The sequence below is a fragment of the Nicotiana sylvestris genome, chromosome 9 (genome assembly GCF_000393655.2).
Source record: "Nicotiana sylvestris chromosome 9, ASM39365v2, whole genome shotgun sequence".
NCBI lineage: Eukaryota > Viridiplantae > Streptophyta > Magnoliopsida > Solanales > Solanaceae > Nicotiana > Nicotiana sylvestris.
The window spans coordinates 161824945-161836169 of record NC_091065.1 but is presented as its reverse complement, the minus strand read 5'-3'; the positions used below and the strand labels follow the sequence as shown (position 1 = coordinate 161836169).

Sequence of the window (11225 nt, the reverse complement as noted above, 5' to 3'; positions counted from 1 at the left end):
AAATCTAGGGATTTGAGGGGTCATTTGTGGTTGGATTTTGATGTATTTGATATGTATGAACTCATGAGGGTGTAAGGATTCTAGTTTTGTTATTTTTATCGAAATCCGAGATGTGGGTCCGGGGGGTCGAATTTGGCCAATTTCGGGATTTGTGTTGTAATTTGATTACTTTCGAGTGGGCTTTGTTCCCTTAGCATATTTTGATTGTTATGTACCGATTTTTGTTAGATTTGGAGCATCTAGAGGCCGATTTGAGGGGCAAAGGCATCGCGGGCTAGAGTTTGTACCGGATAGAGGTAAGTAATGATTGTAAATGCTATCTTGAGGGTATGAAACCCTGGATTTCCCATTGTTGTGTTATTCTGAGGTGACGCACATGCTAGAAGACGAGTGTGGGGTCGTACACCGTTGGGGATTGCAACTTAGTCCATACCCTATGACTGTTTAACTTTGTATTTGATTGAAAACTATTTGTTATCATCATGTTTTGGGCCTCGTGCCATATTTGGGCCACGTGCCAACTGTTTTGGACCTTTAGGGGATTTTTACTACTATTCCTCATTGTCTTGGCTTTATATTTGTACTCAGTCATGCTATATTCTACTGTTTTCATAACTCAGCCATGTTTACTCTGTTTTGACATTTTAAATGATATTTTGGGCTGAGCATCATATTTTACTGTGCCTGAGTGGCTTTAAGAGATTTCTGACTGAGTAGGATCGAGGGCCTGTATTGTGATATTATTATGGGATCGGCTTGCACGCTGCAACAGTATTGTGCAGTTTCATGATTTTTAGGCCGAGGGCATGAGTTGTACGCCACTAGGTGGCTTGATAGGAGGCCGAGAACCTGTTTGATTATGCCATGAGATGGCTTGATATTGCGCTTGGGCCGTAAGGGGCCCCTCCCGGAGTCTGTACACCCCTAGTAAGCGCGGGTGCCCAGTGTGAGATATGGTATAGCCCGAGGGGCTGATGTGGTTCCATGTTATTGCCCGAGGGGCTGATACGAGTGATTGTGAGATAGCCCGATGGGCTGATTCTGTTGGTATTTTGCCCGAGGGGCTGACTTTATGTGTCTATCTTTTCTCTCTGCTTTTTTATTTACTCGTTTAAACTGCTAAAAGATGTTTTAGAGAGGTTTTTACTGGACTGTTTCTATGAGTTTTTACTATTTTATTACATTGTTATGGTGTTATACTGCCTCTTTGTAGCATTTCGCTATGATTTATGTGTTTTCTTATTGCTCAACTGCCTTTACTTTTATTACTTACTGAGTTGGCTGATCGTAGCCTACTCCGCACCACTAAAAAGTAGCGAGAGAGGGTCGCAATAGCTTTTACCTGATTTTTGGGTCGGGATCAATTTCCACAGAGAGCTAGAAAGGGAGTTGAGTATCTATTTAGGTTGGGATTGCGTATTGGTTCCAAATTGCACTTCTGTTCATTTTTGGGTTTTCTTTTATAATTCTACTATTATCAAACTACAAATTATAATTGCAACTAGATTAAGCTAAGAGTTAAAATGCTGCAAGTTGTTCAAATATTCTAAAAGGCAATAGGGTAGTGACTTTCACCTAGGTGGCCAATTGACGGGTAATTGCGTCTAAGATACGATTGATATGATTGGGGAATATGTTATAACCGTTGCTCGATATTACCCATTCTCACACCTCTCGGTAGAAAGAATAATTTTTCCCAATTGACTTTCTCAAGACCAATTGGGTATGCATATTTGATCAAGCAACTAAGGTTCAAGTCGGGTATTACTCTCTCGAGGTTTAACCCTTTAATTGGGACTATCAATTCTCTTGAGTCCATCCCAATTCCTTATTGGATCAATTTCGGAGACTTAAACTCTCTTTCTTAAGAAGAGCCCAAGTCAACTAAGCACAAACTAGTGTTTGCAACCACTAATTCAGTAATTAAACCATGAAATTGACCCAAATAGCAAACACCCATAGTCAATATAGCCCTAAATTGCAACACCCATCAATTACCCACACTAGGGTTGAGCCACAACCCTAGCTAATGGGTCTAGCTACTCATACTTGAAGAGACAAACAGAGAAATAGATGAAGATGAACACATATTAATTAATTGCTAAGCTAAATACAAAGATTCAATGATAAAAAGTAAGTAAAAATGCCCAAAATAGCTACAAGATATGTTCCCACGAGCACAACAGCTATTCTAAAATGTCTGATGCCCTAAAAATGGAAAAAGGATCTATTTATACTAAGTTGGAAAAACTAGACAAAAATGCCCCTGCGGGGTTAGTGCGGACCGTACAAAATGGTGTGCGGACCCACTAGGCTCTTGAACTTGAAAACTTGGCTCTCTGAACTCAGGCTCCGCGGACCGCACAGAATGGACTGCGGTTGCGGAGGCTTCTAGTGCGGTTCGCACAAACTGGACCGCGGACCGCACAGGCTTGAAAGCTCCAACTTCACCCTCTCTGAACCTTGACTCTGCGGACCGCACAGAATGGTAGTGCGGCCGCATTGCCTTCAGTGTGGACTACACAAAACCTTCTGCGGCTGCACTGCCTTGATGCCTAAAGTACCAACTCTCTGAGTCTCCCTAGTACGTACCACACAAAGTGTAGTGCGGCCGTACTAGGCTTGTTTTTCCTGAGTTTGTCTTGTCTTTGGTACTTGTGCAAGTTTCACTCCTTTTGAGCTGATCTTTGACATCTTGTCACTTTATTGATCAAACCTGCAATCAAGCACAACTTATGAACCTTTTGGGTCTATTTTGTATGAATTTATAATCAAAGTGTAAGCAAGAAGGAGTATAAAATGCGTCAAAATTCCTAGTTATCAACTCCCCCAAACTTAAGATTTTGCTTTTCCTCAAGCAAACAAAATAAGACCCACCCCTTAAGGGAAAATCCAAGAAATTTTTAGCTGTCCTAAAACAACCTCACTAGCATCAATTGGGACTAACAATTGCCCTCAATACAAATGAGTCATTAACAACATTTAACCTTTGAATAACCATGGATCAAGTGCGACACAAGAGCTTCAAGAGTTGACTCAACACATCAAAGAACTCTCTCAATTACTTTGGTCATTGTGGAACCCAAACTCACACATCCTCAACTCTCCCTAAGCAAACTTCACCTTAAGAATATTGGCACGCAAAATGAGGCTAATGGAATTTCACTCATCTCTCTCAAGAAAAAGTCACAAGTCCGGCTCTAAGTACCATATGCTTGCCCCTTATGTAAGTATCCACTAATTGAAGCTTCATTCAACTCAAGATCATATAGGGCTTTTGTGGAGATATTGTGAAGGCTTTTGGTTCAGGGTAGGACATGTTTTGGTCTAAGTAGGTTCCATCTTCCCTTAAGCACTTCTTTTGATTCATTTGACACACATTCTCTTGACTCTTTGAGTCATTTCACATCTTTATAAGGGGTTAGAGAGACATACTGTCACTCTATCTTATGCATTTCAAACTTTTTTCTCCTTTCTCAACTTTCCACACCTTTCATTCTTTGCTCTTTCTTGAATCCCTTTTGTATTCTTTTTCACTTTGAACATTCTTTTTGTCTTTTTGCTTTTCTTTCTTTTTCATTGCCCCCTTTTTTTCATTTTGTTTCTTTTTCGTGCCTTTTTACCACTTTGTTTCCATCGTCGTCTCTCCCCCCAAACTTATACTTTTTCCATGTGCTAAAGGAAAGATCAGGTTCCAAGAGAGGGTATCTTTTAGAACGGGTATAAGCTTGTATCATGGTTCTTGAAAGAAAAAGGTCTAAGGCTCAAAATGGTTAACTAGGGATCATATCATTAGTAGGCTATGGAATTATTCAAACAATCATTTGGATCAAGGAGAGCCTATAATCACGTCTCAAGTCAAAATTCACTTAGGATTTCGCCTCAACAAACATTCAGGGCAAGTTCTAGACCAATGGCTCGGGACTTGGACTCGCAATTCAATTACTCACCACACAAGCTAAGGGATTGCTAAAGACAAAGAGTCGGGGGCCCCACAACGACCTTAGATACGATTTGAGTACACAATGGTCCCGAAAAACCACTTGATGATTATTGGTCAATACAAGAGTCTCAAGGTCACAACTTTCACCATCCTAAACACAACAACTTGTTTTTGATCATGAGATCAAAGCAAATGTGCTAGGCCCAAGTGAAGCTTTGCTTGAGGTATCCTTAACTACAAACTACTAAAAACAAAAAGGAAAACGGACTCAAATCCTTAAGAAGGTTGTCACGCCATCCATCATTGAGAAGAGCCACCCGGTTCATACAACACTCCACCTTTGGAAAGAACCGTGGCATTAAGAAAAACAAAGGCTTATTGAAAATGTCCAAAACAAAACAAAAAGCTACGAACATAAATAAGAAGCTAAAAACGAAAATTTTTGCAGAAAATAGAATGAATATATACAAGAGGGGATTTGAATATACAACGGATGGGATGAATATATACAATTATATACAGACCCAAAGTAAAATAAAAGTGCAATTAATGTAACTAAATATCAAATTATATACAGACCAAAGATGAAAAATCAAGAAAGCATAAAAATGTATCAATATATATACAGTCATCCATCAAATGAATAGTAGGGCCTACCCCCTCAAATGAAAACTGGCATTGTCCCCAATGCCAACTAGTCTAAATAAGCACCAAAAAGATAGAGAAAAAGGATATAGAAGACTCCCTAAGCCCTGTCTATCTGCATAGGATCATGAGTGGTCCCTGGGTCCTCTGTGTGCTCGGGAACCTCAGACTGGTTCCCGGTGGTCTGCTCCTCTGCTACTGGACCTGGGCCTGAACCTCGACAGGCTCTAGAACTAGTACATCCTGTGGCTGACTGGAGGAAGTCTCCGGTGGGTCCGCCAACTGGATGATAGCATCATCAGCTCTAGGAATCCTCCTCCTCATCTTCGGAGGTCTCTGTGTCTGCTCCTGCTGTGGCTGAGCTGCTGGGACTGGGTCATCGAGCAATAAGTCTAAAGGCAGCTGATCTGCCTTCAGTCTGTCAACATCTGAATGCAGCTCCTTCACGGACCCCTTAGAGGCCCGTGTCTTCCGCAACTTCTTGTGCTCCCGAGCAAGATCCTTGAGAGCCTTGATATGTGAAACAACTACCTTTGAGAGCACAACCTGAGTGTCGAGGATCTTCTTCTGATTGTCAAGTATCTCCTTGAGCGTATCCTCTATTGACTGGGGCACCTGTGGGGCTGGGGGGCCGACTGAGCCTCTACAGTGGTTCAAGATGGACAACTTGGATGAGGCAGTCTGCATCCAGTTGTTGATACTCAGAAGTGCTTGGATCAGATAGTGGACGGTAATAGGATGGGACTGGGAAGACGGGACCTCCGGGCTCGCTGAGGTGGATGGACCGACAGGAATAGCTGTGGATGCGAAAGGTCTGTGAGGGATGTCAGCAAAAGTGGAGGTAGACTCAGCAGGGACCTCTACCACAACTGGCTCTTCAGACTGGCCAGTTGGGGCAGAAGCAGGAGCTTTGTAGTTCTTTCTTTTGGGATTGTAATCCCCCTTCATGCTATACCAGGAAAATGGGGCTATCGCCTTGACCTTGATGTTATATGGCCTCTTGTCCACTTCTAGGTCCAGGAAGTACATTGTGAGGAAACTAGGGAAAGGATAGTTCCGGTCATGCTCTGCTCCCACTATAGTGATAATCTAGGACATCACATTCCCCACGTTGATGGGGTACCCTGCCAAGATAGAAGCCACTAACACAACCCGGTGGAGAGGAAGGGTGTTTTCATGAGTGGTAGGGTCCAACCGGCTACAAACAAAAGTCTCCCATCCCCTCGCTTCAAAGTTCAAGGTCCTTCTCAATAATTTGCCCCCAGCAGTCAACCAATCGGGGACGGTACCTGGGATTGCCAGGTACTGTGATAGCCATGGACGTACCTCCTCACCCATCTCCATCTTCGCCATATACAGAGTCTCATCCTCCTCATTGAAGCCCAGATATTCATTAATCGACTTCCCATCAAATAACACCTTGAGGTTCCGAACCTTGGTCACTTTGGATCCCTTTTTGATGTGGGCTACATTGCAATAAAACTCCTTGACCAATTGTTTGTTGGCGTCCACACAAGCATCTGGGAAGTGCTCCCAGCCCACTCTAGTCCTAAAATGTCTCTGCACGTCGGGGTTGTAGGGTAGTAGGTCTCTATCTATGAAGCTCCTCTTTGGAATCAATTTTCTCACCGGCCACCACTCTCGAAACTTATGGTATGCTACCTCACTTACAAATCTATCTTCCCAAGCTTCGGGTATCCTAGTTCTAGCAATGCCTCCCACTTGAGGCTCACCACCTTCAGCTACTCCCTCATCTCCCTGTATATCCTCCTCACCTCCTCCTGCACCCTCCCCGAATAATGAAGCTGTTGGAGAGGTGGAGTATTCCTCACTACCTTCACCTGAGCCCTCAGACGACCCAGAAGAAATGTTCACTGATGCTTGGGTAGCGGGGAAAGAGGGAGGAGTGTCTCTATGTCTGGCCCTCTACGGATACGGGATGTATTCTGGGACTGAGTCCGAAGAGATCTCCTAAGAGGGCATGTACTCACTCCCTGACATGTCAATGGCTCTGTCAGCCACTTTTATGGCATTCCTCATGTTCTTGATGTTTTGCCTAGCTTGGGGAGTGAGTTTGACCATTTTCTATTTCCCACCCCGGGAGGATTCACCTCTGCCGGGTTGTTTCGAGCCTTTTCCTTGTTGTTTAACCATAGCCTGCAAGCATAATCAAATGAACTCATTAATATCATTGCAGTAGTTGAAAGCAATGTTACAGAATGAGTTGCAAATCAGGCATGAAGAATTGCAGATAGTTGCAGAAAACAGCCAAGTGCGGACCGCACAAAATGGAGTGCGGCCGCACAGGGGTCAGTGAGGACCGCACAAAATTGACTGTGGTCCGCACAGGGGTGGGGTTCAGAATACCCACCCTCTGTATAGTGACAGTGCGGACCGCACAAAATAGTAGTGTGGCCTCCCAGAAGTTCTTCAATGCGGTCCGCACAAAATGGTACTGCGGACCGCACAAGGGCACCGCAGACCGCACTAAAACGACCGCGGTCTGCACTGAGTGCCCAGATGTGGCACTAAGCTAGGGGTCATGAAAATTTTCTTTTAAGTCCAATTTTTGCACCTAATAGGTATTTCTAAGTGATTACCCAATCCATTAAGCTAACTAATTCCACATGAATCAAAATTTAAACTAACCTAACTTAGCAGTTAAGAAAAAATGAAAGGAAGAAGAAATAGCAACTAAGAAAATGAAAATTAAATGAAATTGACAAAATTAAACAAGTAAAAAGAAGATTATGGTACCAGATTATGAGATGAATTGAAGCAAATAAGTTCCAACAAGTAATTATGACCAAGTAAGGGTAGTGAACAGTGATTATACTCTCTGAGATTTCAAATTTGCAAAAAGTGTAAAAGGGAGCCCTCATGGTCTATTTATAGAAAAGCCCTTGGGGCCCTTTCACACCAACCAGTGCGGACCGCAAAAAATGGACCGCGGTCCGCACTATACAGTTATATTCAAACCTGAGAAGGCAACGCTCTGCGGTCTGTACAAAATGGACTGTGGCCGTAGAGGTCCACCGCGGATTGCACAAAATGTAGTGTGGCGGCGATGGCAAACTTTGAAGAGGCTTCATTTTACCTACACCAGTGCGGTCCGCACCAAATGTACTGTGGCTGCACTGGAAACTTCAGAGACCTGTGCATTTATTCCACTATGTCCTATAGTATCAACATAACCCTGTAACATCTCACAACCAGTTAGCCCAACAATCAATCCTCTACTACAAAGAAAATCAAAGAAAACAAGAAGAAAAACACATGAGTTGCCTAGAAGCGCCCGATTTAATGTCGCGGCATGACGCATGTTATCACATCATTTGAAATGAAGGAGCGCCACCACGTGGCTATCATCAATTTTCCCCAGATAATGCTTGACCCGGTGGCCATTAACTCTGAAGATGTCACCATTTTTATTTTTCAAATCAAGAGCACCAAAAGTGGTCACAAACATAACTTCAAACGGTCCACTCCATTTGGATTTGAGCTTTCCCGGAAACAGACGTAACTGAGAGTTGAACAAGAGAACCAAATCACCTACTTTGAACTCCTTTCCATGAGCATATTTATCATGAAGGTACTTCATCTTGTCCTTATACAAGGACGAACTGGAGTAGGCATGGAATCTAAATTCATCAAGTTCATTGAGCTGCTCTACACGAAGATTGGCTGCAACATCCCATTCAAGATTCAACTTCATCAAAAACCACATGGACTTGTGCTCTAACTCAACCGGAAGATGGAACGCTTTCCCAAACACCAACCGATACAGAGACATACCAATAAGAGTTTTGTAAGCCGTTCGATAAGCCCATAGAGCGTCATCCAACTTCTTCGACCAATCGGTCCTATTTGCATTGACTGTCTTTGACAATATGCTTTTGATTTCCCGGTTGGAGACTTCTACTTGACCACTTACTTGAGGATGATAGGGGGTAGAAACTTTGTGATTGACACCGTACTTAGAAAGCAACGTGTCAAAAACTTTATTGCAAAAATGAGATCCCCCATCACTAATAATCGCACGGGGAGTGCCAAACCTTGTGAAAATGCTCTTCTTAATAAATGCAACAACACTTCGGGCTTCATTGCTAGGAAAAGCCACGGCTTCAACCCATTTTGAGACATAGTCAACAGCCACGAGAATGTAAGTATTCCCATAAGAGCTAATAAATGGACCCATGAAATCGATGTTCCAAACATCAAAGATATCCACTTCAAGAATGGTATTGAGAGGCATCTTATCCCTTTTTGAAATTCCGCCTGCTCTTTGGCAATCATAACACCTCTTCACAAAATCACCCGCATCTTTGAACAAGGCTGGCCAATAGAATCCACAACTAAGAACTTTCTAGGCGGTCCTCACCCTACCGTGATGGCCACTATATGGTGAAGAATGGCAAGCCTCTAAGATACTAAATTGTTCTTCCTCGGGACATATCTACGAATCATACCATCCGTGCAAATCTTGAACAAGTATGGCTCATCCCAATAGAAATCCAAACAATCCTGCTTGTTCTTCTTCCTTTGGTTAGAAAAGAGCTCACACGGGATTACTCCAGTCACAAGGTAATTGGCAACATCGGCAAACCATGTCATATCATTCATTGTCACCGCAAGGAGTTGTTCGTCGGGAAATGAATCATTGATCTCAAGGCCATCACAAGGCCTCCCCTCCTCCTCCAAACGGGACAAGTGGTCTGCCACTTGGTTCTCACTACCTTTCCGGTCCACAATTTCTAGATCAAACTCTTGATGTAGTAACACCCATTGCATCAATCTTCCCTTGGAGTCTTTCTTTGTCGTCAAGTACCTAAGGGCGGCATGATCAGTGTACACTATGACCTTGGCCCCCATAAGATATGGCCAAAACTTTTCCATTGCAAACACTATAGCCAACAACTCTTTTTTGGTAACTGTGTAGTTCCTTTGAGCCTCATTCATGGTATTTCTTGCCTAGTACAACTAATGAAATATCTTGTTAACCTTTTGACCCAAGACAACCCCAATCGCAACGTCACTTGCGTCACACATGAGCTCGAAAGTCAAGCTCCAATTTGGTGCGGTAATGATTGGGGTAGTGGTTAACTTAAGATTGAGAAGCTCAAATGCTTGCATACATCCCTCATCGAACACAAACTTTGCATCCTTTTCTAGTAGATTGCACAAGGGGTTTGCCACCTTTGAAAAATCTTTTATAAATCTCTGGTAGAACCCTGCATGCCCAAGAAAACTCCTCACCCCTTGATGGAAATGGGGGGAGGAAGCCTTGAAATCACCTCTATCTTGGCTTTATCAACTTCAATTCCATGCTTTGAGATCTTGTGGCCCAACACTATGCCTTCCTCCACCATGAAGTGGCATTTCCCCCAATTAAGCACGAGATTTGTGTCTTCACATCGGGCTAATACTCTATCCAAATTTCTCAAACACTCTTCAAAGGAATCACCAACGATACTGAAATCATCCCTGAAGACCTCCAAGATATCTTCCACTATGTCAGTGAAAATAGCCATCATGCATCGTTGGAAGGTCGCCAGAGCATTACACAACCCGAACGACATCCTAGAGAAAGCAAATGTGCCATATGGACAAGTGAATGTGGTCTTTTCCTGATCTTTTAGAGCAATCAAGATTTTATTATACCCCGAGTATCCATCCAAAAAGCAATAAAAAGCATGCCCCGCAAGACGATCAAGCATTTGGTCAAGGAATGGCAATGGGAAATGGTCTTTTCGGGTCACCTTGTTTAGCTTTCGGTAGTCCATACATACCCTCCATCCGGTAACTGTCCGAGTGGGAATAAGTTCATTGTTGTCATTTGTTACCACAGTCATACTACCCCTTTTAGGTACACATTGCACCAGAGAAGTCCATAAGCTATCGAAAATGGGGTACACAACACCAACATCCAACCACTTGATTACTTCTTTCTTCACCACTTCTTGCATTGCCTCATTCAATCTTCTTTGATGCTCCAAGGAAGGCTTTGCATCATCCTCCAAAATAATTTTGTGCATACAGAATGCGGGGCTTATTCCTCGAATGTCAGCCAAAGTCCATCCAATTGCCATTTTCCGCTTTTGAAGCACCACCAAAGTGGCCTCAACCTGCATGTTAGTTAAGCAAGAAGAAAAAATAACTGGTAAAGTAGAATTTGAGCCTAAGAATTCATACCTGAGGTGTGGAGGAAGTGGTTTCAACTACAGCATCGGTGGCTCCTCAATTGATGGTTTTGTTGGTGGAGTTTTCCGATTTTCAGGATCCAAAGGCAATTTTCTAGGCTCATAAGAATAAGAGTCCATTCCATGTAAAGCATTCATGCACTCCACTCGGCTTGCATCCTCATTGACATCAAGATTTAACAATACGGCTTCCAATGGGTCCTCCACATTGATCGTTGCACTACTGCCATCAATTATCACTGTTGTGATGAGGTCAACAAAAGAGCACACCTCGGTACTGTTGGGCTGCTTCATAGATTTGCACACATGAAAGACGACCTTTTTATCTCCCACTCAGAAAGTGAGCTCACCCGCTTCAACATCAACCCCTTCCCCGTTGCAAGGAAAGGCCTTCCCAAGATAATAGGAACCTCATAGTCCACCTCACAATCCAGAAT

The 11225-nt window shown here is 43.1% G+C and overlaps 1 protein-coding gene across 1 annotated transcript; it reads right to left on the bottom strand.

Annotated features, from left to right (window-relative positions):
• Positions 1 to 6673: 6673 nt before the first annotated feature.
• Positions 6674 to 9547, bottom strand: LOC138878521 (uncharacterized). Its single transcript, XM_070158207.1, has 4 exons — positions 9058 to 9547; positions 8644 to 8923; positions 7716 to 7827; positions 6674 to 6745 (listed from the first exon to the last, which is right to left on the bottom strand). Exons 1-4 carry the CDS (start codon positions 9545 to 9547, stop codon positions 6674 to 6676), a joined length of 954 nt encoding a protein of 317 aa, XP_070014308.1.
• Between the last annotated feature and the right edge of the window lie 1678 nt (positions 9548 to 11225).